At 48.4% G+C, this 27105-nt stretch overlaps 2 protein-coding genes across 2 annotated transcripts in view; one reads left to right on the top strand and one right to left on the bottom strand.

Moving 5' to 3' along the window:
* KCTD3 (potassium channel tetramerization domain containing 3) lies at positions 1 to 27105 on the top strand. The gene is made up of 18 exons (XM_037069502.1): positions 1 to 184; positions 4427 to 4480; positions 4785 to 4830; positions 6326 to 6399; positions 7568 to 7626; positions 7884 to 7964; positions 8867 to 9010; positions 9333 to 9423; positions 10672 to 10862; positions 11809 to 11924; positions 14200 to 14287; positions 14417 to 14533; positions 15986 to 16156; positions 18883 to 19038; positions 21980 to 22076; positions 23911 to 24095; positions 24179 to 24317; positions 25087 to 27105. The coding sequence occupies exons 1-18, from the start codon at positions 102 to 104 to the stop codon at positions 25646 to 25648; spliced, it is 2454 nt and encodes an 817-aa protein (XP_036925397.1). The 5' UTR covers positions 1 to 101; the 3' UTR covers positions 25649 to 27105.
* USH2A (usherin) overlaps positions 5079 to 27105 on the bottom strand; it is a 530092-nt gene continuing 508065 nt past the window's right edge. Inside the window, exon 73 of the mRNA XM_037069500.1 lies at positions 5079 to 5565. The gene's annotated coding sequence lies outside the window, so the exon portion shown is untranslated. The remainder of the gene's footprint in view (positions 5566 to 27105) is intronic.

The following is a 27105-nucleotide window of genomic DNA, read 5'->3' as shown; positions in this document are numbered from 1 at the left end:
GGAACGCGGGGGAGGCCCGGCGCCCTCCCGCCCTCCGGCCGCCGCCGCCCGGGGCCCCGGCCGGGCAGGGGGCGCGGCGCGCGCGCGGGGAGCCGCCGGAGATGGCGGGAGGGCACTGCGGCAGCTTCCCCGCAGCGGCGGCCGGCAGCGGCGAGATCGTGCAGCTCAACGTGGGGGGGACCAGGTGGGCCGGCGCGGCGGGGCCCGGGCCAGGGTCGCGGCCTCCGGGGGGCGGCGGAGACGCCGTGTCGCGGGCGGGCGTGGGGGGCGCCGGGCCCTCTGGGCCGGAGCGGCGGCGGGTCTGCACTGGGTGCCGTCTGCAGCCCCGCGGGGAAGGGACGGGCTCTGGGGCCTCCTGCAGTTCCCGGGAGCGGGGCCCGTGCACGCCGGGGTTGGAATGCTCCCTCAGTCCGTGCGCGGTCCTAAGGTACCCGCCTGGCCTGGAGGCTTGGCCCGGGAGCCCCCTTCCCTCCCGCCCTTAGTGCCCCCGGGCATCAGTCCTGGGGGTGGTGGTGGGGGGATGAACGCGCGCACGGCGCTCGTGAGGGGCTCTTGGGTGCAGGGTGTGCAGACGTGCAGGGCGTTGTTATTCCCAGAGTTTCTCGGCGCGTGGCCCTGCAGGATTGTGCAACTTTCAGGGCAACGTGTCCAGAAACTTCACTTTGCAGAGTTGGTTCTGGGAAGCTCCGGTTGTGGGCATCGTGTTCCGCCCTCGTAGAAAACAGACAGACACACAGCTCTTCTGTCCTCTTTCTGGCCTGCCTTCCCCTCTCTGCCTTTTACTGAGTTTGTTGGGGAAAGAAAAAAACATCCCTCCCCCTTTTCTTTTCTGGTGAATTGACTATGGCTTATGAGTCAGCCCTCAAACACGGGCGTTTGCCCGGTCTGTTTAAGGCACAAGCAGTTGAGTTTTAGTGTTGGTGGCGTGTTCTGGAATGCAGCGAATCTTGCTGTGCTCGAATCTCTTAGATTTTGAAATAATGGCTTTAAAAATGCAAAATGGAAACAGTGTGAACCATAGCGATGAAATGTTTGAATCTCAGGCATCCAGTAGTTTTCAAAGTGCACTAGAAATTTTAACCCAAGAATTACTCCTCAGTTCCTTGCAACACCCCCGCCCCGAACAAAATGGTTCAATAGTTAAGTAATTAACAGCATTGTTGTTCCTGTGTAGATACTAGTCTTATGGAGGAAAAGACTTGCTCCTTAGTGTAAGAAATGGATACATTCTCGAAATCAGTGAAAATTGTGCAGGTTGGGAAATGCACGGATGGGAGATTGGCACCCCTGCAGGGGTAGGCCTCCTTAAGTGTCAGTACTGAGGAGTACTTACAGTGGTGTCTTACTGCTCCTGTTTGCTGACATGCATTTCCAGGCGTTCTGAAGGGCATGCAGTGTTGTGATAAAAATTGAACAGTACTGTTATTTCCATACGTTGAAAGTTCATGGCTTTATACTGAGTGGACTCTTGTTAAGGACTGGACCTTAGAATTCGGTTTAAAAATTTTAAATCATGTAAGGCAATTTTCCTCCAGCTGGGATATTTTATATTTATATTCAGTGCTTCTAAAACTTAATCAGGTTCTAAATTTCCCTCAGTGATGATATTAGCAGAGAATACACAGTAAGACAGATACATTAGAAAGGTTTAGAAAGATGGATGAAGATCGTTCCATAGGAGTGAGAGTGAAGAAAAACAGCCACACTTGAGGATAGGACGCTTTATGGTGAGTAGAGCCGTGGCCTGTGTACAGAAACGGCACACCCAGCAGCAACGGCAGATGTTCTCAGGCTGTTTTCCTGAGTTACTCTGAATCATAAGGTCTTGCATCATGCTAGTGTGGGGAGGGATCTAGAAGTCATCGATATCTTGTGCGGAGCACAGATCAGCAGTCACGGAAGACGCCGTAAAAGAAAGCCCAGCTGGAACGCTCACTGAACTCCAGGGACTGCCTGCCTGGCCAGGAGAGCCCTCTGAGGTGGCTTGGAGGTTGCAGAGTAGAACTCGGGAAGTAGCATGCACCATGGGCAGGGTCGTCTTATTTTTTTAATTTCCAGAGAAGTGAGATACAGAATAGACATGCTCAATGAAATTATAGAAATGACCAATTTTTATGATTTATCTTTGGGAGTGATTCAGACAAAAGATGAAGTTTCCTTTAGAATTGTTAGTATTATTTCAAAAAAACCAATGAAGTGAAGGAAACCCAATAGGACTCAATTTGTGATTAGTTGTGTTAGAGTGGGTATGATTCAAGGCGTCCTGAGAGAGGCCTGGGACCAGCCCTTGGGGGGACTCATGGACAGAGCTTTGGAGTGTGACTGGTACAGGTTCCAGTTCCCAGGCTTTACCTCTGACTAGCAGCTACCTTGAGCACATTATCTTCTAGTACTTGGTTTCCAGAAAAACAAAGGGACAATAATAGTGCCAGCCTTACTGGAATTTGAAGTAATGAATGGGAAATGCAAGGGTTCTCAGCATGACCAATGGTAATATTTCGGAGTAAATAATTTTAATTAGGTTGCTTCCAAGTTCATTTCAGAGGAGGCAAGTAGCATCAAGTGTACATGTGAACGCGCTGGTATCTTCGGTAATACTTTTGTGGAGACCAGAGTGCACACGTCCCTTTGCCTGGCGCACCGTGGGTGTGAGTTAAAAAACTTAGGATGCTTTCATAGATGTTGCAGAAAAGTCTTGTCACGCAATTTTAAATGTAGTTTTCATGAAGTCATTTGGAACCAGTTTAGGAGCTCTGGGTTCTTTCCTAACTCTTGTTTGAAAAAATAAATTGTGGGGGAGAGATTACTACCCCTCTACCCCTAAATTTGCGATTGCTAAGCCCACCCCACATTGGTGATTTTAATCGAGATTGTTACTATGACTTTAAGCAGACTTGTGCAGTTTTCCAAGTAACATAAAATCTGAGTTTGGCGGGCGTTTTGCTGAGTAAGCTGCAGTGAAATTGAGAAGCACGGGATCTGATACATAGTGACTCATTACTGCAGTGGACCAAGGGTCCTCCAGTTTACCATCCACTGGATTTGCTTTTGTTTATTTCACCAGGTCAGTTTCCTGTGAGTAGCTGTAATGTCATTGCTTCTTAACAGTCTGCTAAGGAACCGCTTGGGCAAATTTGCCATGTTTTCTTGAACGAACTGTTTGGCTCCATTCTTTTTTTTTTTTTTTTTTAGATTTTATTTATTTATTTTTAGAGGGGAAGGGAAGGAAAGAGGGAGAGAAATATCAATGTGCAGTTGCCTCTCGTGCGTCCCCTGCTGGGAACTGGCCTGCAACCCAGGCATGTGGCCTGACTGGGAATCGAACTGCGATCATGTGGTTCGCAGGCCCGCGCTCAATCCACTGAGCCACACCAAACAGGACTGTTTGGCTCCATTCTTAAATCTGATTCATGGCCACAGGAGCAGCTTTGAAAAGCTTTAAGTAACAAAATTCAGATAATAGGGGCTGAATTGGACAAGCCCAAGATTTCATTCTTGGTCATGTTACTTTGCATCAGTTGCTGATTTTTTTTGTCCCCATCTGTTAGGCTGAGCCTTGGTAAACTTCCCTCTATTTGTGCCAATAAATATGTCAGATAAGACTTGATCATATGTCAGTTTAACCTCAGAATAATGCATGCTGTACTAACTTAGTGATTTTTTTAAAGCCAATGATTATGACAATTGCAAATCGTCTAGGACCGCATTTAAAGAAAGTGTTAAATGCATTATGTACAATGGAATTACTATGAGCTCAAAATTATAACACAGGATAGACTGTGGAAAAGCCGTTAGAGAGAAGGTAAAACCTCAAGAGTATTAAGAAAATGGGTGTGGCTTTGATTATTGGATATCACAACAGCTATGTAGCTGGGATAACTTTTAAAAACTGAGATGGTAGTGACCATGACTGGGGGATATTGAGCACCCTCCGTAAGAGGGGAACATGCTTTGTGCTGGGGAGGTGAAATGGGACCTGAGGATAGTTCTGAGGTTAGGCTGAGAGGGTTAGAGTTGGTGCGGTGGACTGGTGGGCTGGTGGGCTGGTGGGTCGGTGGGCTGCTTGTTGATTGTTCGTCTGGCGGCGTGCTGGGAAGCAGTGTGCGGGGAAGCAGTGTGCGGGGAAGCAGTGTGCGGGGAAGCAGTGTGCGGGGGAAGCAGTGTGCTGGGAAGCAGTGTGCGGGGGAAGCAGTGTGCGGGGAAGCATGTGACTGTGAGTTAATTATTCCAGTTTGTTGAGACCTCTGAATGCTCTCAACTCTGAATTGAAAGAAATCTAAAAATATGAAATGTGATGAATATAATTGATAGGGTTTTAGCTTTGCAACAACTTATAAATCATTGAGCAGCATATTAGAGCAAGTTAACTAATAATGGAGTTTTGAATATATTCTCATTTATAATACCAGATACTTTTCAATTGCAGATTTAGTACCTCAAAACAGACTCTCATGTGGATTCCAGATTCCTTTTTTTCCAGGTATTTCATATAATTTCAGTACCATTTTTAATATACTTAGTGTTTATCAAATTAGTAAAATTTTCCTTGTCTGTTAAATTAACATTTTTATTTCTTAATAAAATATCTTAACTTTTAAAATAAGACTTGGTCTTGTACTGAATAAAGTTTCCTTCTTTGCCACAAAAAATAATTTTTTTGAGAAATTTGACTTTGGAGATAAGATGGGTCATTCATATCAATCATTGGTCCTTGGTAAGGAATCAGGACATGTATCTGTACTCAGAGTTTAAACACTAACCGGCTTATGGTTAATGCCTTGCAGTTTGCTGAGTGGAAGGATTTCCACACTTCGGGATGAAACCGGTGCTGTGAGTATAATACTGTGAATACGCATCCAGGTTAGATCAAGGCCTGTTTGCTTGCTTCTCGCTCTCCCGCGCCTCCCAGAAGACAAGAAAGCTGCTATTTGAATAACCACTAAGTGAAAGTGGCATGCACGTCCTTAAAGTTTATTGTTTTCGGTCATATGTGGGCTGCCTGTATATTTACAGAAGAGAACTCTGTACAGGGAATAGTGCATACGGCAGTTGAAGTGTCCTTGGTTAGAGACAGTGGGGAGGTGAGCTTCCATTGTCAGCAAAGGAATTCTAATCAGTGATCCAAACTAACAGCGGATGGATTGATGTAAATAGTGAAACATTTTCATACTGCATCAGAATGGTGTGAGATACTGTAAGTTAGTAAAGTCCTACAACCTTTTTTAAAAATTTATTGTTTATTTTGGAGAACCACCTCATGAATTTGCATAGCCGTGGTGGCAAGAGGGAATTAAGGAACTGGGATGTGTCAGTACAGAAGGAGTTGGTGTATAACTTCACAAGCAGTTACAATGTGTACAACAGAAAGGAAATGCCTCCTGCTGTCGAAAGCAGAGGGCTCTCTGTTTGGGGGCAACAGAGTGGCCACAGGTGCTCCTTTGCTTCGGTGACATTTGCAGGTGACATAATGCAGCAGCAGCAGGCATGCCTGTTTGAGGTTCTGAGGAAGCCATCCGTAGTAAGTTCTCCATGGAGCTTTGGTGTCTCCTCCACTTCAGACGGGTCCTAACACAAGAAATACAATTTATGAACGTTTCTCATTGAATATGTATAATGTATCATCGTGAAGAGAGGTTATTTGCTGCTGTCCCCAGATTGACTTGCACGTCAATTTTGTGGTTCGGGCTTTTGTCATCGTTGATGCCCATTCCTGTGAAAAGTTACCAGTGATGTATTTCCCATTTTTAAGCATTTTGTTTTCCCCTTCATACCCTGTGGTGCTGTATTTGTTAATAAAAAACGTTTTTTTGGTGTCAGCCCATCTTCCCCAGCCCTCGACAGTGTTCTCTTCTGGTTTAGACAGTAGCGTACAGTGTCTGCTTTCCTCATTGCCCTGCTGTGGTGTGCAGTGTGGAGATGCATTGTTAGTGCGTCACATGTAAATCACAAAGTACGTGGGCCACAGTCGCTGTCACCAATAACCGATAATCAGGCAATAGGAGAAAATAGTAATAATGCATAATACTTTCCAAGTATTCATTACTTTCCAGTATTTCAGATAAAGATGCCTGGGTGTCACGTTTACCAGAGACATGGGCAAAGCAGTGAGAGAACTGACTTACTAGACACTGTCTCCCTATGTATTAAAATATCATCAGCCTATAGCTTCTCAGGGTGGAAGCCCTGCCGTAGCAAATGCACACAGACCTAGCTGCATTCCAGGGAACCGCGGTAGTTCAGTCTTTGTTCCCTAAGTTAGTGCTGCAGATACTGAGGTTCGAAGTTGTAGCTGTACTTGGAAAATAAAACAATTCCTCATTTACAGATATTTATTGATAGAGATCCTGCAGCATTTGCACCCATTTTAAATTTTCTTCGGACGAAAGAACTAGACTTAAGGTAAGAAATGCATCCTTTTGAATAAATTCTGGTTGGTGGGTATGGCTTTGGTCCTAATGACTTTGAAGGAAAGGTCTTTTCTATGATAAGTTTTCTCAGCGTGAAACTCACTGGCCACTCTCCCCCACCTCTTGGCCACGCCTCCCCACCTTCTGCATCCCTAATGTAGCTTCCAGACTCCTCTAACACTGTCCATCTGATCTGGTCACCACTCTCCTTAAAATGTCTGTGTACCTCACCCTGAGCTCCCCCAGGGCCGTATCCACCCGGTGCAGGTGCTGCGCCTCATCTGTGCTGCCACCCCTTGGGCGTCCGTGACACGTACTCCTCTCCTAGGGTCTGTCTGCCCTTAGACTGTATCCCGACAGGGTGAGCACTGCTTACTGGTTATCCTCAGGGTCCAGTACTGTGCTCCACCCACTGCAGAGGCTGCAGGGGTGGTGTTGATGAATGAATGATCATTTAAACTTTCTTTTTATTTTAAGATTATATTTATTTTTAGAGAGAGGGGAAGGAAAGGAGAAAGAGAAGGAGAGAAACATCGGTGTGTGGTTGCCTCTCATGCACACCCTACTGGGGACCTGGCCCACAACCCAGGCATGCACCCTGACTGGGAATCGAACCGGTGACCCTTTGGTTCCCAGGCCCACGCTCAGTCCACTGAGCCATACCAGCCAGAGCTAAACTATTTCTTTAACTGTGCTGTAGTCTGAATTGTTACCAGGACGCTATAATCTAATTTTTGTTTTATTCTTTTATGTCACATATAGCTAGTGAACTTTCAGTGAGAATTTATTAATATTGTACACATACAGCTTTTAAAATTCCAGTTGTTGACTTGAACTACTTCTTTGTTACATGGTAAAAAGTTAAGATCTGTTAATGTCACACGAGAGTGGTTCACTGGTTTGCTGTATGCGGTGCTTCTTGATAGTCCCCTTTTCTCAGTCACCCGTCTCACCCATGTGGGGACGGCTTTAAAGCAAGAGAATGTTTTTGTTGCTGTGCAGTTTTACTTAGACTTTTTCAAATGGTTGAGGATTTTAGAAGAAAGGGAGTTAAAGCCTTGGGATTCTGGTCACATTAAGAACCTGTTACTTCTTCCTTTTGCTTCGAATGCTAACCCGCGTTGCCACGTCCGAAGACTCACTCCTCTGTTTCTTCGTAGGGGAGTGAGCATTAATGTTCTCAGGCATGAAGCCGAATTTTACGGAATCACTCCATTAGGTACGTATGCCAGTCTCGTCCTTAGGATTTGCCCCTTTGTGCCCTAAGTTGCCCAAATAAAATGTGTCTTATGCCATGCCCTAAGTTTTTGATGGACTAGCTCAGTGTTAACTTTTTGTGGGTTTCCATCGTATAAGAAATGTCGGCTGATTTAAGGCCAACGTCTTCCTTCCTTTCCCTTACCCTGTTGAACCAGAGAAACGGGAAGTGGAGCTCTGTCAGCTGTGCCCTTGACCCTGTGCTTTGCCTGTTCGCAGTGCGCCGGCTCCTGCTGTGCGAGGAACTGGAGCGCTCCTCCTGCGGCAGCGTGCTCTTCCACGGCTACCTGCCCCCGCCAGGTAGGCTGCTCCCGGGCTCCGCCTTCCCGTACGTGCTTCTCGCCGAACACATGTAGAGATGGGGAGAAGGAAGACCTGTTCTCTGATTCTTGACTTTTTCATTTGAAAATTGACTAGAAATGGTGAGGACTTAAATTCCAGTATCAGTTCCGTCATCGCAGGTGTCGGAGCAGGGCCGTACCCAAGGGCTCCGGTGCAGGAGGCCACTGCTCAGCCCCACCCTGCGCACCGCAGGAACGCGTGCATGTGGCCGTTCCATGGGGCTCTGTTAACGCAGAGGGCTCGGGGCTGGCCCTGCTCTGGTCCCGCGCTGGGGTGCCGGCCGCCTGTCAGTCTCCCGGTAGAGCGGGAGCGCTCTGCAGAGATGCCTGTGGATGGGACGGAGGCCAGTGAAGTGGGTGTCCTCCCCACCCCCCGCAGTTAGAAGAAGGCTTCTGCCTCCGCCTGGGTTCCGGTGGCTTTGGAGCAAGGTTTCGCTCCAGTGAAGACCCCTCTGCCTGCCAGATAAAAGGAAGACGTTGGGAAGTGCGGGGCAATTCAGCTCTGAAGTGGCTCGAAGGAGCGCTTCATACCTAACATTTAGTAACTGTTCGGTGTGAGGACCAGCGCCAGACCAAGTGAATGAACAGCTGGTTTCAGTAACCTGGAGCTAGGCAGACATGGAGCACACTACCATAAAGCTTAACCTGATTAGTGTGTAGCGTGGTAAATAACAAATCTGTTAGGCTTCAGTTTTCATTTTGTTTTTTATGGTGATTGAATGATTTGTAATAAATTGCTGTATTGGAAGACGCATGTAGACTATAATGAGATGCACATACTTACATTTCTTTGATACAACGTGAAATTTTAAGTTGTCTTAGGTGAACTTAGAAACAGACTTGTCCTGCTTCCTCCTATAGGTATTCCCAGCCGTAAAATAAACAACACAGCCAGACCCTCTGCTGCTGACTCTAGGAACGGACTGAGCTCTGCGGAGGGGGAGGCTCGGGGAAGCAGTGCCCAGCCTGTCCTCTCGGGGTCCGGAGAAGAAACGGTTAGGCTAGGTGAGCAAAGATCGCTGAAATAGAAAAAGTCCATATGTCGAGTTTTCACCGATGCTCAATATTTAGAAAGGTGCAGTTTTTGCCTCATCCTGCTTTTTAATCCAGATTTATCATTTACAACTCATGTAACTTATTCTGAAAAATGTGTAATACTGCGCTTGCTGTAAATCTAGTGTAGGCATTGAGCAATTTCGTATGTAAAAGGGCCCAACAATGACTAGTCTGGGCTCCGCGGGGGCCGCCACTCTACCTCAGTGACGGGAACGCAGCCTGGGACCAGCCAGCACCCGAGATAGAAAAAGCTCTCTCTCTGAATCACCAGGGTTTCCCGTGGACCCTCGCAAGGTGCTGATAGTGGCCGGCCACCACAACTGGATCGTTGCCGCCTACGCCCACTTCGCCGTGTGCTACAGGTGCGTGCAGTCTTCTGGCTTAGTTCACTTGTTACTTGGGGGGATGTCGGGATTGAGGAACTGTTCTTTGGGTCATCAGATTCTTCCCTGCAGGTTCTACCTATGTCTGTATCTCTTGGTTAGGCTCAGTTTGCTTTTATTTCATGGCTAACTTGGTGAATGCTGCTGGTAGCCCTCATATGTCTTAAATGCTGCCCAGACAATATGAACTGTGATGTAACTGAGAGATCTTGGAGTTACTCCGTCTTGCTTATTATATATATTCAGCTTCTGAATCACTTAACTATTGTTGTAAATGACCAGGCGGGATTGTTACTCGAGCCCCCTGTGTTCTGTTCATTCCTTTCAGGGAAGGCAAAGAGAAGCTTTGCAACTTCGTTTCACCTGTTTAGTGTAACTTTAAAAGCAGGTGTGCCACAGTTCAAGTTCAGGCCATTTGTTATCATGACTGCACAGTGGGGTGGCTTCTGAAAGTGTCAGGGCTGCTGAACAGCCACCCACGATACATGCCCGAGACTCGGGCTGGGGAGGGAGGGAGAAAGTATTAAAAACTGGCCGGTGTGCTTATCAGCAATTAAATGTTAAAGAATGTGTTAAGTGTTTACACTCGGTCGACTGCAAAGTGGAGCCCTGGTACGCCTTTACGTGTGGGAATAAATGGGCACGTGAGCGTTCCCATTTACCTTGAAACCTGTAGAATCCAGTCCTCAGACGGGTTCCAGGCCCCACGTTCTGTTCACGAGGTTGTGCCGAGGCCTTGGCACGCACAGGTCACGCCACATCAGTCCCTTGTCTTAGTCTGGGAGGGTGGGGGGGGTGCTAATGTCACAACAGAAAGCGACACTTGGAGCAGGTGAGTGTGGTGTCAGCTGAGCACATGACAGTGATAATGTCCTAACGTTCTGGTTCGTGTTGGCTGCCCCCACCCTGAAATAACGACCGCAGCACTTTTTATGGAGGAGAGGGAAAGGTTCAACGTTCTTTTTAGGTTGTTAATGTGGATTTTAAACTTGGAGGGCTTTTCTAAATTATGCAGAAATACAGAGTTGTAATCTCTTTTTGAGTGTTTTAGACTGCGTATGTATGTAAGTATAAGGTCTTTCAGAAATAAAACTGCATTTGTAGATGAAATAGGCCGACAGAGCTCTGTATTGGAACACAAAGTAGGCAGTCCTGACTCACTCACTTGCTGCGCTGCGTTTGCTCCGCTGCTGCTGAGTCCGCGTGGGCGCCCCTCTCCCCGCGCAGGATCAAGGAGTCTTCCGGGTGGCAGCAGGTGTTCACCAGCCCCTACTTGGACTGGACCGTTGAACGCGTGGCCCTGAACGCAAAGGTGGTCGGCGGTCCCCACGGAGACAAAGACAAGATGGTGGCCGTAGCCTCCGAGAGCAGCATCATCTTGTGGAGCGTCCAGGATGGCGGGAGCGGCAGCGAAATCGGTAGGAAGGGTCTGTGCGCTGCGTTTTGCTGGGATAGACGGAGAACTTTCTGCAGCTTCCCAGGGTTGCCCGTAAATATCAACCCTGACCTGGATGGTGAACGGGCTGGAGCTGCCCCATCTTCTGCTCAGGGTCCAGTGGTAACGGGACCGCTCCCTGTGAGGGAAATGTCTGTAAAGAGGGCGGGAAAGGGTGTTTTAGGAGAGAGGGGAGGGTCTTCTCGCCGCTTGGCTGCCGCGGACCCCTGGCGGAGCAGACCTGGACGGCCAGCGCGCTGCTGCGCCGCTGCGTGCTCCGCCCGGCCTGGAAACATTCGCAGCTGCTCTGGGCCCCAACGCGCGGCTCTAAACATGTCCCACACTTGGAATATTCCAGCACCATGTGTGTCTGTGGGCAGACACTCATGTAAAAGGTCTTCGGTGATCGGATCAGTTGTGCTGATACCAGATGAATACCCGTAAAACGGCAATCCCGTCCACGTCCGTGTGTTCATCCGTTTGTAGGAAAGACAGTTCTACAGACACCGCAGTGTCTCTGCCGCCCTGAACTCGGAGGCTTCCCCTGTCATTCAGGGGTCACAGCGCCGCGGCTTCCTCCGCTGCCCTTTCACCCCGCAGAGCCCGCCCTTCGACGCATCCCTCCCTGGTGGGCGCCTCTGTCCAGCGCCCTGGCCTAGCCCAGCGCGACTTGAACGTGCTCAGTTATCTTGACCCACTGGGTGCGGGAAGCATGGCCTCGGATGACCAGACACTCTGTCAGTGGGGCTGACGTCTGTCTGCCGGGGGCACTGTGAGCTGCTCAGGGGTTCGTTCTTCTGGTCCCCAACGCGTCTGGCACATAAGTTGCAGCAATAAGACTGGATTAAACTTAGTCACCTTCAAAATGTTTTCAGTTTTCAGTGGTAAAGAGGGTGACTGGTTAACCTTCTTTTCTTCCATCACTAAAGGGGTGTTCAGCCTTGGCGTCCCCGTGGACGCGCTCTTCTTCATTGGGAACCAGCTGGTGGCCACCAGCCACACAGGGAAAGTGGGAGTGTGGAATGCTGTCACTCAGCACTGGCAGGTGAGTGCCCCCCAGGGCAAGTGACAGGCGCAAAGCTGTTTCTGGAGCTCCTGCTGGCCATGCAGCTGTGTGTCGTCGTGGAATGAATGCGTGCCATTTCGGAGTTTGATGACACAGAGAAGTGACTATGTTTAGGGGTAAATTCGCTTCTAGGTACAAGTTTGACTATGTTTTCAATAATTTTAAGTGCCTCTGGAAAATGAGATTTTACACTGTGATCTGGCATCTCCTCATTTCCGGAGTGGAAGCACAGATCTGTGGGAAGTCACGCAGCCTGTGAGGAGAGCACAGCAGGCAGAGTGGTCTCAAGCACTAGGGAGGCGCGAGAGCGGGTTAAGACTCAAAAAGATGCATGCCTGATGCTGCAGGAGGGAGGCACGAGTCGGGAACTTTAAGCATAGAGTTTCGTGGTCCCATGCAGGTTTTGGAAAGATGGTGACGGATGGGTGCGGTGGACCCGGAGCCCGGGGAGGGACCTGGAGCCGGGGGAGGGCCCCGGAGCTCTCAGGAGGGACCCAGCTAGAGCAGCGGAGACCCAGCTGTAGAGGTGGGAGCAGGATGCAGTGACCGACCCACCCCTGAGAGCCGGTTGATGAGCCCCCCTGGTGACAGGATTGGATCTAAGTGTGGGAGGTTTGGACTTCCAGTTTTGACACTCCAGGGACTAGTAATTTTGAGTTGCTGGGGAACACAGGAAGCGAAGCAGATGTTGGTGGCTGGTGTGAGGAATAATTGGATCGATTGAATGTGTGTACTTGGAGACTTTGGGGCTGCAGGCTCTGGTGTTCAGTATATAGTTGGCACTCTACCTTTGGGAAGAGCTAGAAAGAAGTATTGGGACACCACAGCACTTCTGTAACTGAAAGGTAAGACGTGATGAGATTGTCCATTGAGAGGGAACGTGGAGAGAAAGGAAAGCCGAGATTAAAACTCTGGGGGACATTAGCATTTAAAGGGGACAGGGAGGCAGCTGAGAGCCACGGGGCGCATGTGCAGGGTATCCTGTGTTGGTGCTGATGAAACAAAGCTTGTCCTGGGACCAGAGACCACTGAGAGACACCTAGCAAGCGTGTGCCCATGCGCAACACTGGAAGGTGTGTGCGGAGATTAGGGGCCGGTATGCCTACAGCTTATGGGAACCATTATTTCTGAGTTTAGGTCTTTCTACAGTTTCTCTTTTAACAGGAGTGGACCTGGGTTCTGTGCTTTTATGTTTGCCGTTCTGTCAGGCGTGTTCTTTCCCCTTCCTCTCCCCGGCTCCATGGCTTTTCCCGTCTTCGGGCTTCACTTCTTTGTGAACTCTGCCTTTGTCTTCGCCCTCCTCCCATATTCGGGCTGAGAGGAGAGTTCCCTTTGCCCCCCAGGGGTGCAACACCCCTACTTTACAGCCACCGCCCCATGTTTGTCTTTCATTTTTCTTTCTTGCCCACAAGTCTGCAAGTTCCTGCATTGCTCATCCCGTCCGGTTCTCTTGGATTGAATCTTGTACGTGCAGAGCCTCTGGGTGACGGTGGCCTGGGAGTTTCCCACGCGGTCGCTGGCCCGGCTGGGCGTGGGAAGGTGTTTTTGATCTTATATCACTCCTCCCACAAACACTGTTTTCCTTTTGTTTTGTACAAAGGCCTGCCCTTGGCTCTTCTTTTTCAGCACAATTACAGGCAACTGTTCATTTGTAACTAGACTGATTTGCCTGGAAACTGCATTTTTTATTCTAGGGCTTGAAAAAACAAAAGCGTGTGAGAAGGTACTCGCCTCATCACCGTTTCCTAGGCAGCAGAGGCGAATCGGCAGTGCAGAGAGGGAAAGCGGAAAAGCCATCTCTTCGGAGAAGTGGCCGTGAATTGCTGAGGGGGCGAGTGCTCTCTGAGAATCAGTGGATTCGTGTCCAGTTCTGGTTCTGTCCTTCCTAGGTGACCTCGAGCAGCTCATGTAATGTCTCACGTACAGTAGTCAGGCTCGGCTTTCCAGCCCTCAGGTGTACCGTGGTCTCCGAACCACGTGCAGAAACAGGTGGTCCATCCAGCCTCTGACAGGCAGGTGCTGCTGTTGGAAGTCGGTGTGTGTAGCAGCTCGAAAGGGAATCCCATGGATGATTCCTCCAGATTCCTCGTGGGGGGGGGGGTATGTGCACCAGTGTATGTGTAAAACGTCTTGTTTTCCAAGCCCTACTTACAGCCAGTGTTAGTGCCCTTTTTATTAAGAGTTTTGAGGAAATCGAGCGGAAAATGTAAAGCGTAATTAACACTGATGTCTGATGACACTGTCACTGCGTCAGGTCCAAGACGTCGTCCCCATAACCAGCTACGACACGGCCGGGTCCTTCCTGCTGCTCGGGTGCAACAACGGGTCCATCTACTACATCGGTGAGCGCATGCGCGGGTGCTGAGCGTGCCCCCCCCGGGGGGCATTTGCCGATGACAATAAAAATATCACCTTCTTTTAGTTTAAAATAAATGCACTGCTCTAATTCGGCTCAAACATGTATTTTGCAGATATGCAGAAGTTCCCTTTGCGCATGAAGGACAACGATCTTCTTGTGACCGAACTTTATCACGACCCTTCTAATGACGCCATCACCGCGCTGAGTGTCTACCTCACACCCAAAACGAGTCAGTGCCCGCGAGAGGCGTGCAGGCTCCCGGGGCAGTGCTGGGGGCGGTGCTGGGAGCGTGCGGTGCGGTGGGCCAGGACTGATGCACTCTTTGGGTTTGAGCGTCGCGGTCAAAGGCTTCCGCCCCCATTTGTCTGTGTTTCACACTGAAGTCACATGTGACCGGGACGCAAGCTCGGCTGGAGGTGGGACGCTGGCACCGCGCCTCCTGGTAGTCGTGGGAGCCACATCCCTTGCAGCGTTCACCGAGATCGAAAAGAATAACAAGCACCATGAATTCGCAGGACAGGGGCTGATTTTCTTTGGAAATTAGGAGCTTTTATATTTTTAACTTTAAAAAGGGGGGTCTTGGGCTCTTCATCTTTCCTGAACAGTGAAAGATTAACACTTAGTAAGTAAGCTTATTATTTCCTTGGGAAATCTTAAGTTGAAGTTGTGGAGAAACTCATTTTGCTTGGAAGTTCAATATCTGTAACTTTCATTGCCTTTCAAAGGCCATTGCAGTGAAATTAACCAACACGTTCTATATCATTATTAACCACTTTTATATTCCGGGAGGAAAGATGAACATAGGTGGGACATCTAAAACTTATCAGTAGTGAAAGGGATTTTAGGAAATACTAATGTACACAGTAATACCAAGAGATTGGGTGTTACTGGTACAAAGTCGTTTTGTTGACTTCCTCGAAGGCTGTCGTTGTCTTTGGTATGAAAACGACATCCTGGTGTGCGCAGAGCACTTTGGTTGGGCTTCAGTGGGGTTTTGGGGACGTCGCGCTAGAACCGGGATCAGCAAGCCAGGCCCTCCCACACCGGTGCTGTGCCGCCCCTGGCCGCTGTGGGGCGGCAGGGAGTCCGGTGCCGGTAACACAAACAGTGTGACAGGCAGAGTGAGACCCTGTGCTGGGCCTCTGTTTACAGAGGTTCGCTGCCTGTGCCTGGAGCGAGGTGTGTGGGGGTTTTCATCCCCCGTTCTAAGTTTAAGGGGAGGGTAAACCTCAGCAGCCCCCTCCCAGGTTATGAGAAGCGCCTTTCCGGGCATGCGCTTTCTCCTCGGGCTCAGGTGTGGAGTCTGGATGGAGGTGGATGGTGAAAAGAGCTGCTAAAGCTGAGGGGGCTCTCTGGGAAGCTTTTAGGAGCGTGGTCCCCGAACTCCACACAGAGTCTGGGCGCTTGTCTCCACGACAAAGCTCCAGGTGACTCTGACAGGTGAGCTGAGCACAGGGAGACGCAACGACGTAAGCGTGACGTCAGCCCCCGGGGGGGGGTGGGTGTGTGTGTGTGTGTGTGTGTTTTCTGAGACTGTGCAGGGGCGATCGCTCAGGGAAGGGCGAACGAGGAGGGGCTGGGGCAGACAGCCCGGAGTCCGGCTCCGCCCTTCCATCCTGGGCGCTTGCCAGGGCAGCCCCTCTGCCACCATCTGAGCGCCCCCTTCCTCCCGTGGCTGCAGGCGTCAGTGGGAACTGGATCGAGATCGCCTACGGTACGAGTTCCGGAGCGGTGCGCGTGATCGTGCAGCACCCCGAGACGGTGGGGTCGGGCCCCCAGCTCTTCCAGACCTTCACAGTCCACCGCAGCCCCGTCACCAAGATCATGCTCTCCGAGAAGCACCTGGTGTCAGGTGAGGGGCAGCGTTCCACTTGCTGGGGGGCCCGGGGCGGTGGGCAAGCCTGTGCCCGCAGACCGAGAGGCCTCCACGCAGTGTCTTCTGTGGGAAGGACACACGAATGAAGCTGATAGGAAAGTTAGTGACTGCGGCGATGTTAGGATGGCCTTTTACGGGTTCCTTTGAGTTTTGCTTGGCTGCAGTGCACATGAATTCAGGAGGTGTATAGCTTTTTAAAAATTTACTTCCTATTCTGATACATTGTTCTCATGGCATATTTTATTTCAAAGTATTGATCATAATTCTATTGAAAGGTTTTTTATTACAGAAATTTTCCAAGTGTAAATTTAATATAAGTTTGGTAGCATTGTCTTGAAGTTTAAGGCTAAAACTGTACGTTTAGACATAATTTTGTTTGATCATCTTCTAAAAATATTAAAAACTAATAGAATTTATAGAGCTTCTTTGAAGAGAATACATTGTTTATTGTTCCTTTCACTTGTTAATGTTGATACTAATTTCTTTAAGCTTCAAACTCTGTGTCTAACTTGAATGAGTGAGTCCCGAAGTGCGACAGACACAAAGTAGCATCCTGTTGACCAGCTTCCTTGTGTTAACGGGCGATTTCTAAAAGGCCTTACGGAAATGGAAGCATGAGATCAGATCAGCAGAGCTTGAGTTTCTGTCTTCTGTAGATCAGTTCCTGCCTAACTTGATTTTTTAAAAACATCATTTTCATACAGTTGTCTATGTGAAGACTATATAACATGCAAAGGTGATGCCTCTTTTCTGGGCCTTCAGTTTTGCTGAAACACCCCGGGGATGGGTGAACGTGCGTTTGCGGGGTGTCTAGTTGTGTGGGGTGTAGCCATACCCTTCTGAAACCATCCCTTCCTGAGGCTTTCCTGAGGCAGGGCCCGTCTTGTCTCACCCTCTTCACCCAACCTCAGTCGCAACCTTGTGGCAGTCTCGGCCAGCCTCAGTCATGTGCTCAGTCGGTGTCTCGGTTTGTTTTCTTCTTGGACTCACCACTTGATTTATTTGTTCTCACCTGTCTTTTCTCTTGTAGCCATTTGGAGTAAGATCTGCAGTAGCAGACACTTGTCTTCTCCACTGTGTTCTCAGCACTTAGCATGGTTCTGCACATGAGAGGTGCCGAATAAGTGCTGTTGAATCAGCTCTTTTGCTCTTGTGAGATGACTGTTTTGCAGGGTGTCATGATTTTTACCTGACAGCACTTGGAAATCTCAGGAGCTCTGGCTGTGTTTTGATGGTGATGGTGATGATGTAGGATGTAGTGCCGGAGCACTCTGTGGTCAGACTTGCATTTTGATACCAGCTGTCTCATGTAGTTTTGAACTTTAAGTAAAGTCACAAAGTCCATTCAGCCAAAAACCAGGAGTATTTTATGTCTCCAGTGCTCTGCTACGGTATTCTGCCACCTGGTGGACATCAGCATACATGCAGTGACATTCTCCCCCTGGCCCCCCACGGTAGTCTCTGTTTCCCTGTCTACTTAAGTAAAGGCTTTAGTAAACAACTAATGGTAACAGATGGCCATGAGTATTCATTTGAATCACATAACAAAATTTGCCATAAGTTTTAAAGTATTTAAATTATTTTTCTGAATCCTATCAAGGTTAATAGTGAAACCAGGATATTATTTCCCATGAAGCTGAATAAACAACCTAGAAGTAAACATCTTTTCTTTTTTTTCACCATTGTGAAAAAAAAAGGCATTGTGATAACTGAGAATTTTGTTACCTGAGTAACGTTTGTACATTTTTTATCTTTGTTGCAGTTACCCAAAATTAAATTTCTTTCTAAAGTTTTGTTTTAAAATGTGCAACTATGGCATTTTACCCAAAAGGAAGTATTGTGTGTATACAGTGAATTTGGGGTGCTTTCCTGGTATATATTGATAAGTAAGTTTTCTGAAATCATAATAAATGTCAAATTAGTAAACTTTTTTATTAAGGCATGTCACCAAAGTACAGTTCTTCCATTAATGATATTTTTTGGTTTCTATTTTTAACGGTGTATTCAGACCAAAGAGAGAGGTTATTTGTTAGATATGTCTTACTATATGCCCACTTAATATTGTTTACATGAAAAAATAAGCTAATTTTGGAGTATGTTTTTTAAATACAGACTTTTATTTGCTGTAAAAATAGCTCTCAGCTTCATATGGTATCTTAATTTTCTTTACTGTAGCTGTGAGTGAGCAAAAAACAGCTGGTTCCTACTAGCTTTTTGACAAATGTCATGCTATTTGTGACAAATTTTCAGTAATTCCTGGTCTGGGTTGTTCAGTATTTGAGTAACATGAGCGGAAGTTTTCTGTGGTTTAAAAAGATAAACTGGGCAACTTGTTTGCCAGGTAGTTTCGCCATGGAACAGGTTAATCTTTAGTGTAATGAGGTTAATCTTTAGTGTATTCTCTTACAAATGCTTTTTTTTAACCTTTTCTACTCTATAGCCTTCTTTTGCAAGGATCCATAGGTTTACTTACATACCTTAGATGTTTACAGCAAGGTAAAAACCATGTTCTCTTATTTTTGTTGGCCAGGTACAAACTAACTCTGGTTTTAGGGCGAAGATGGCATTTGGCAGTCACAGTATGCTCTGATGTATTTACTGGAGGTCACAGAGGGAAACGTGGGAATGCGTCTAGGAGAGGGATTTGGCTGGTGCCCTTCCCTTGGCATTGAGCGGCTCTCGTGCGTTCTCTCCTCTCCCAGTCTGTGCAGACAACAACCACGTCCGCACCTGGACGGTGACGCGCTTCCGCGGCATGATCTCCACCCAGCCCGGGTCCACGCCGCTGGCGTCCTTCAAGATCCTGTCTCTGGAGGAGGCGGAGAGTCACGGCAGCTACTCCTCAGGGAACGACATCGGTGAGCGAGATGACGGGAGGCGGCAGGGTTCGGGGGTCACGTCTGCTCGCGCGGCGTGGGCCGCGCCTGCGTGTGCTGACAACATCAGAAGCCCAAGTCCGGGTTTTAAATGTGGTTTCTAGTGTCAGCTTCGAAACTCATTTAAAACAAATTCAGTGCACTTTTAAAAGTTCTATACACACGTAGAATTATACCATCTTTTATTTTAAAAGTGAGATTTTTTCCTCTTGTTAGCATTCCTTCTTTTAAAGATTATCTTCAAGTGCTAACCATTTTTGTGTATCATTGAAAGCTGGGATGGCTATTGCATATTTGAGATTTGAACTTCTTTCATTCCTTACAATCTGGAAATGACGTCTGGAGCCGTTAACGGGCTGATGTTCTTCTACGCTGAGAGTGGTTTTGATGCCCCTTGACCCGTTAGGAAACAGTGCGTGTAGCTCATCTCCTTAGCTGGGCTCTGATCCCAGGGGAGGGTGTGTGAAGTCAGTTCGATTTGTGTCTGTACTTCACACACATGTGTGCGTGTGCACAGTCCTGGCAGAGACAGGTGTTTCCCTGGGGCCCACTGCAGAGTTTACACGGCGTGTTCACTGCACCTCGGTGTGCCGTACCATTTCATCAGGACCAGGTGGCTGACTAGTGTACCTCTCTGCTCATCTTGTGTGGTCAGAAATCAGAGCAGTGATGGGGTGCGTGAGAATGGTCTTACTGAAGTGGTTTGGCACGAAGCAGTGAAATGTGCCTGTCCACGGTTGGCTCCCACAGCAAAGGTGTTAAGCAGTTACCTTTGAAAAGCCACTCCTGAGAATTGTGCCACCACAGACTTAGTGTTTCTGAAGAAAATGCTCAGTAGTGTGCATTTTGACATTGCCATGTGATGCCAGGCACGAGGAGCTTACGGATTCCTTTTGTCATTTTCCCCAGCTGTATTGACATTTAATTGACATGTAACATTGCGTGAGCTTCAGGTGTAGCGTAAACAGATGATTATTGAGTACTTCTGGTCCAGGTATTAGAAATCCAGGAACAACGAAGTAAACGTCACCTTAGAGGATGGTGAGCAGTGGTAACAAAAAGCAAACAGTTGTGTTTTGCACACGGCCCCCAAAGGCAAAGGGCACCCGGGGAGTCGGCGATGGTCGGGCTGTGTGCAGGCCGTGGTGACGTGCGCTCCTTGCTGCATCTGGACAGTCTTACGTGGGAGGCGCGATCCCCACTGGACACCAGTGGGAACTGGTGTTCGGGCAGAACGTCCATAGAGGTGTTTTCGTGTGTGAACCGAGGCGTGCAGAGTGGGAGGTTCTGTCCGGGGCTTTGCTGAAGGGCGGACAGCACGGTGAAGGGACAGGGCCCGGGAGGACCTGGCCAGTCGGGGGACGTGCAGGACCTCAGTTGCAGGTGTGAGTCAGGGCAGAGCTTGGCGGTTGGGGGTCAGATGTGGGAGAAGAGACTCGGAAACAGCCCGGCGACATACTTAAAACGAAGCAGGGAGAATTTATTTTTTCTTTATAGTTTAGAAAATATCCTAAGACATACAGATTGGAGGAACAGAACAGGAAGTCCGGTTTCAGTGGGGAGGTGGGGGCGGACTTGGTTTCAGCGGTGACGCAGTAATGACTGTGGGAGGTGACCGCAAAAGAAGATTAGAAGGCAAGAAAGGTCAGAGGTCATGTTTTTTATTGCTTGTAGACCTCACTGAAGATGGGAGAGAGCTGAGGATGTTTTGTGTTCTGAAGGAAAGGAGTCAGTCTGGGAGAGGAGTGGAGAAACTACAAGGAGGGAGGTGGGAATAATTCACAGAAATCAGTCGTGTGAGAAATGAGTACAAAGTGCTGGGGGCAGTGGGGGGGCGCAAGGTCTAGTCCCGTAGTCCTCGTCCCTGGTATTGTCCTCATCACCACTGTCCTAACGTTGTTCACAGGTTCCCACTGAGGCCATTCCTGTTCAGTAGAGTCTTCAGAAGGCTGTCCAGTAACTGGATGGCCGAGTAGCTGCAGGAAGAGCAGGGCAGGTTGGGTTCAATTTCTGGTCCCATCAAGTAGGACCTGTGAGCTCTTTGGGTAACTCAGCTCTCGGTGCCTTAGTTTTCTCATCTGTAAAATGGAGACACAGTGCACCCCTCATATGGTTGTAATGACTAAATTCAGTTGTCTGTGACACATTTACTGTGGCACAAAGGAAATTATTAACACATCGTTTACTAGGTGTGATTCACATAAGAGAACTTGGAACATCAGGTCTTTAGAACTTATGTATCACATCTTATGTTAATAATAATTTGGTATTATTTTAGCTATTGAGTATGACAGAGAAAGGGATTATTAAAATTTTGTATTTGTTTTATATGAAGACATTTTATATTGTTCCGAATCTTCCTAAAATGGATGAGCCAATTACCTGCCTTGCCAAGTACAATGAAGTAAAAATAACTGAATCTTTTTTCAATGGAAAACTTTGCAGGATGCAACAGGCTTCTGAGGAATTAAATTCTGTTCAGTGAAGTTGCACTTTTTTTTTAGATTTTGCATGTTGTCTTTTCAAAAGCAAAATCAACACATAAAAGTAACTTCATTTTATGTCCCTCTTGGGAAGTAAAAAGGAACTGAGTGCGTCCTCAAAGACAGGAAGTGAAGGAGAACTTGTGTTGTAACAGGTTTCCTTCTGGTCCCGATAATGTGTAGCCCAAGCATATTATTTTGCCTTCAGCTTTAAAAGCCTTCGTGCAAAAAATACAGTTTTGCAATAGTGTTTCTTTTAAAGAACGGTAATGCCGAATGAAGTACCAGTATCACTGTTTGTCCAGTGGCCTTGGAGTGCAGCGCACATGAACAGGCATGAAACAGCCTTCTCTTTTTCAATATTCATAATCTTTTTAAATTAAGTGAGACCACTTAAATTTTAATCACCGTCTCTTGACATTTTCTGTTTTGTGACCCAGGGCCTTTCGGAGAGCGAGACGACCAGCAGGTGTTCATCCAGAAAGTCGTCCCCATCACTAACAAGCTGTTTGTGAGGCTGTCTTCCACCGGGAAAAGGTAGCTCGCTGGCGTTCAGATGCGCGCGTTCAGCAGCCCCCGTGCCTCACAGGAGCACACAGTTCTGAGTGATCGGACACACCGATGAGTGTGCTGCCAGAAACAGACTGTTGGGAGAGAAGTTGGCGTGTTGTCCCGTGACTGCTGTAACTCGGCATCAGGACGGCGTGGGTAGTGCTGATTCTGCAGGGCGTGTTCAGGTTTCCTTGCTGCTGCAGACAGACGGACAGCCAGCAGGGGCTCGTGAGGACTTCACGGTGCGCTAACCTCTAACTCTCACCGGCTGTGCACCTTTAGCTTCAGTTACTTTGTTGCTCAGAGCCCCGGCTTCTTTATGAAATAAGGTTCAGCGACCTGGGTAGGATGTCGTGGGACTAAGTGAGGTGAAAGCATGTGTCCTGTCCTGTACAGTCCCCGACTACAGTAGGTGCTGAGTACAGGTGAGTTCCCTCTTCCTTTTCCATGTGACTGAAATTTTACTTTTTAAAAATTTATTTATAGCCTCAAACACAGGGAGCTATAACATTTTTAAAACAAAAAATATTGCTTGTCAAAAAGTAAAATTTCTACATTTAATACAATGTAGTTAGAGGCCAAATTATTATCTTGAGAAACGGTGTAAATCACCATGATGTAGTGTGGTCTGCACATTTGGTGAGGCAGCTGCCCAATGTTTACTAAAGCTGCCACCGTAACATCACCTTACAACCAGCATTTTCTGTCCTTGTCCTGTTCTGACCTCCTCCTCCTCCTCCTCACTGTGGCCCAGACAGTGCAGTGAGTCACCACCTGCAGTTTCTGCAGGAGAGAGCACTGTATGACCTCTGACTCCTCCACGGTGCCACAGTTTCTGCAGGAGAGAGCACTGTGTGACCTCTGACTCCACCACGGTGCCGCAGTTTCTGCAGGAGAGAGCACTGTGTGACCTCTGACTCCTCCACGGTGCCGCAGTTTCTGCAGGAGAGAGCACTGTGTGACCTCTGACTCCTCCACGGTGCCACAGTTTCTGCAGGAGAGAGCACTGTGTGACCTCTGACTCCTCCACGGTGCTGCAGTTTCTGCAGGAGAGAGCACTGTGTGACCTCTGACTCCATGGTGCAGGGAGTAGTGGGGGAGACTGTATTTATAGAAACGACAAGGAGAAATCACTTTGTAGAGTGAAGCAGACAGTCAGCCCCTTAGGAAGCCAGCGGAAGTTGTTTGGGGATACTCGGGTTCTGGTGAGTGGAGGGTGTCACCCCAGCAGAAGACACTGGTCAGGCGTCTCTGTACAGATACACATTCTTTTGGATTTCAGAGTTTTGTCAGCTTTAAAGGGCTTCTCAAGATCTTTTCTAGCATGATATCTGCTTGCTCTGTTCCTTTCTGTCTATAACTTCCTGTGAAAGAACAGCCCATTTCCTATCAAGGCTCTTTCAAGCCTGATTTAAACTTTGCCTGATTTTAATTACTATAGACACATTATTTTATACGCCTTTTCTCTAGACTCAAAGAAACAGTTTGACTTTGATTCCTATTGACTTGTCTTGGCCCCTTTAAATCTGTTTTACACGCATACAGTATTCAACTCTCATTTTGCAATTAATAAGTTAACTTTAAAAATCTGTTACAGCCCTGGCTGTGTGGCACAGCGGATTGAGCACAGGCCTGTGAGTGCTGGTTCGGCTCCCAGCGGGGGGATAGGCCTGGTTGTGGGCCTGGTGCCCAGCGATTGTTGCATCTCTCGTGCACTGGTGTTTCGCTCCCTCTTTCTCCCTCCCGTCTCGTCTGTAAAACTCAATAAAGTCCCAGTGTCACTCGTTCCCACCTTCACCACTGTGCGGCTCCCTTGCAGAATCTGCGAGATCCAGGCGGTGGACTGCACCACCATCTCCGCGTTCACGGTGCGGGAGTGTGAGGGCTCCAGCAGGATGGGCTCTCGGCCCCGGCGCTACCTGTTCACGGGCCACACGAACGGCAGCATCCAGATGTGGGACCTGACGACGGCCATGGACATGGTCAACAAGACTGAAGACAGGGGTAGGTGTCGGGGGAGGCGCCGCACGGGGCGCGTGGGGGGCACGTCGGGGGCACGCAGTCACGGGTGCGGATGTTTTCCCCAGACGCAGGGGGCCCGACCGAGGAGGAGCTGCTGAAGCTGCTGGACCAGTGCGACTTGAGCACCTCGCGCTGCGCCACCCCCAGCATCAGCCCCGCGACCTCCGTGGTGCAGCCCAGCCGCCTGCGGGAGTCCAGCTCCAGGTAGGCCGGGGCTTGCAAGGCGCTGTCCTTAGGGGCCAGGTTTTCCTGACTGCGCTTGAAATTCAGACCTTCTGTGCTACTCAGTCAGAAAAAATAACACTGAATCTCTCCACTGCGTGCTTCTGTTTCTTTTCATAGGAAAACGTTTTTACCCTTCACCTTATTTTGTGAATTTCTGCTAATTGGGGTGCCTGTTCCGTGATTTGGAACTCATTCAGAGGGAATGTGAATGCACTGTCCTGTCCAACCCTGTGCATGGTGCAGTTTACCGTTTGGTCTACTGAGGTGTAACCGACCTCCACGTGGCGCCTACAACACAATGGTTGGGGGGGGGGTGTGCATTATGCACTTCTAAGGCAATGACATGGTGTGTGTTTCTAGTTAAATACTGAAGTACAACATAGGGAATATAACCAGTGATACTGCAGTGACCTCACAGTAGCGGAGGGTTAGGAGACTTCCCGGGAACCACTTCGTACGTGACATAAATTTCTAAGTGCCCTGCCGTACACCTGAAACTAAGATACGTTTGCAGACCTGCGTTTGCCAAACTGAGATGATGCTCTATCTTAGTTTACTATATGCCAACGGCAACTGAAGCAAACCCCGCCTGACCGAGTGCCTGTGTTTGCAGTGAGTTTTACACACACGTGCTTGTGATACAGAAAGTACGTAACGTGCGCCATGTGTTCATCCTGGTGGTTAGTTAGTGAGACGTGCCCCTGGAAGTTTTTAGACCCATCTGACTGCAACTTTGAACCCCTTCCAGCCTTCAGCTGCAGCACCGGGAAGCCGTCCGCGACGCGGCCACTTACGGCTCCCTGAGGCCTTACCGGGAGAGCCCCCTGCTGGCCAGGGCCAGGAGGACCGAGAGCTTCCACAGCTACCGGGACTTTCAGACGCTCAGCCTGAACGGAGACGGAGAACGGGCTGTCCCTGAAAATGCTAACTCGGGCCCTGGACACGCTGAGGTCAAGTGCGCAGCAGGGGAATGTGCTGTGACTGAGAGGAAGTCTCCGGGAGCAGAAACAAAAGGCGGGAGAGAGTTCGAGAGCGGGTTGGAAGCGCATAAAGTAGCCGAAGCCTTCCTAGAATCCAAGAAAAGGTCGTCAGAAGATGAAAATGACGGCAAAGTGGAGTTAAGGAGGAAAGGGGGATTTGAAGGAGGGGGCTTCCTGGGGAGGAAGAAGGTGCCCCACCTGGCTTCCTCCCCCAGCACCTCCGACGGAGGCACCGACTCCCCTGGCACCTCGTCACCCTCTCCTACCAAGACCACACCGTCCCCGCGCCATAAGAAAAGTGAGTCCTCAGGCCAAGAGTACAGCTTGTGAACGCCCACCAAAGTGAGCGGGGTTTGTCCTGTCTCTTAAATATGTATATTGATTCACAACAAGGGGGAAGAGGGAGAGAAGCGTTGATCGGTTGCCTCCCATACATGCCGCCCCGGCTGGGGCTCGAACCCCCAACCCTTCGGTGTGTGGGATGATCCTCCAACCAACTGAACCACCAGCCAGGGCTTTTTTAAAAAATACATGGTTTTTAATTAGTATAGGTCTTAAGTATCTCAGACAACACTTGTCATCAACACTTGTCATTTTCTAGAGAAGTTCCACATTATCCATCCAGTGTGGACTTCCCGCAGAGGTGAAGAAGCTGAGCCCCAGGGCACAGAGAGACAGAATGTGCTCGCGGGGCACGGCAGGCGATGACTAAGGAGGCGCGATGCGTTCAAGTTCTTAAGTTTTACACCCAAACACTTCAAATTAAAGTTGGACTTCATCTGTTGTCTTTTGTACAGAATTATCTGGAGTAGGGAGATCAAAACCTCTTTTGACCGTTTTTGAAGTTTGCTTTTTTTTTAAAGGTTTACAAGTACGTTTAACTGGTGATTTGTAAAATGAGGGTCCATTTCCAGGTGCACTTTCTCCAGGGAGCGTGGGAAGAGGTGTCGTAAGCACCCCAGCTTAACGGGGCAGTGCCCATTCGGAGCCTGGGAGCCTGTGGAGTGCATTCCTTCCCTAGATCGTGCCTGAGGCATGTCTTGCAAGGTTATCTTAAGCGAATCCCATAATTCTCTTTGGAGCTTAGTCTCTCCAACCTTATTGTGATTGCAAAGTGTTTACCTGATATTTAATGAGGTGCTATGTGTGTGACGAACTACCAATTCAGAAACACTGTTGATGTCGAGTGGCAGATCGGATGGTAGCATAAGTCCCTTAGGGTAGTTGTAGCTGCAGGTCGTCGTCTCGTCGTCGGAAGTCTCGAGTCTTGGCAGGCTTCACAGATGTCAGATGCCCAATGTCCGTTTAAACTGCCTTTAAGTTGGAGCAGTTGTGTGTGTTTGAGCAGGTAAAGTAAAAATAATGCTTATCAGGGCCAAAGCTGTGAGTGTCCAGAAGGGGGCACTGTACCAGCCACTGGTCTGCTTTGTGTTAGGGGCCATGCATTTGTGCTCTGTTGATACTGAAATTAGAATGTGGCCACTTTGTTAAGCTCATGAGACTGCAGTTCTGAATTTTGGGTTAAAGGTTTTGGGCTGCTGTAAAAATATTGTTTTGAATATATTTTAAATTGTAAGAATGAAAGAATTTTTTTTGTTGTTTTTTAGGGGTTTTTTCCTCATTTAATTGGAATGATTTTCAAGATTCAGACAGGTTTTCAAGTTTCCGCAAATAGGGTAATTGTAAATTTTAAGCATTAAGCATTTATTGGTGAAAAATGTATATATTCCCATTTCAAGAAATACAGTGAGTTGAAGTTGGAATAAATGCTTCCAAGTTTACCATTT

The sequence above is a fragment of the Sturnira hondurensis genome, unplaced genomic scaffold (assembly GCF_014824575.4).
Source record: "Sturnira hondurensis isolate 20B ecotype Veracruz unplaced genomic scaffold, ASM1482457v3 Scaffold0018525, whole genome shotgun sequence".
Classification (NCBI taxonomy): domain Eukaryota; kingdom Metazoa; phylum Chordata; class Mammalia; order Chiroptera; family Phyllostomidae; genus Sturnira; species Sturnira hondurensis.
Note: the sequence above shows the minus strand (reverse complement) of the source record. Positions and strands in the feature narration are given on the sequence as shown.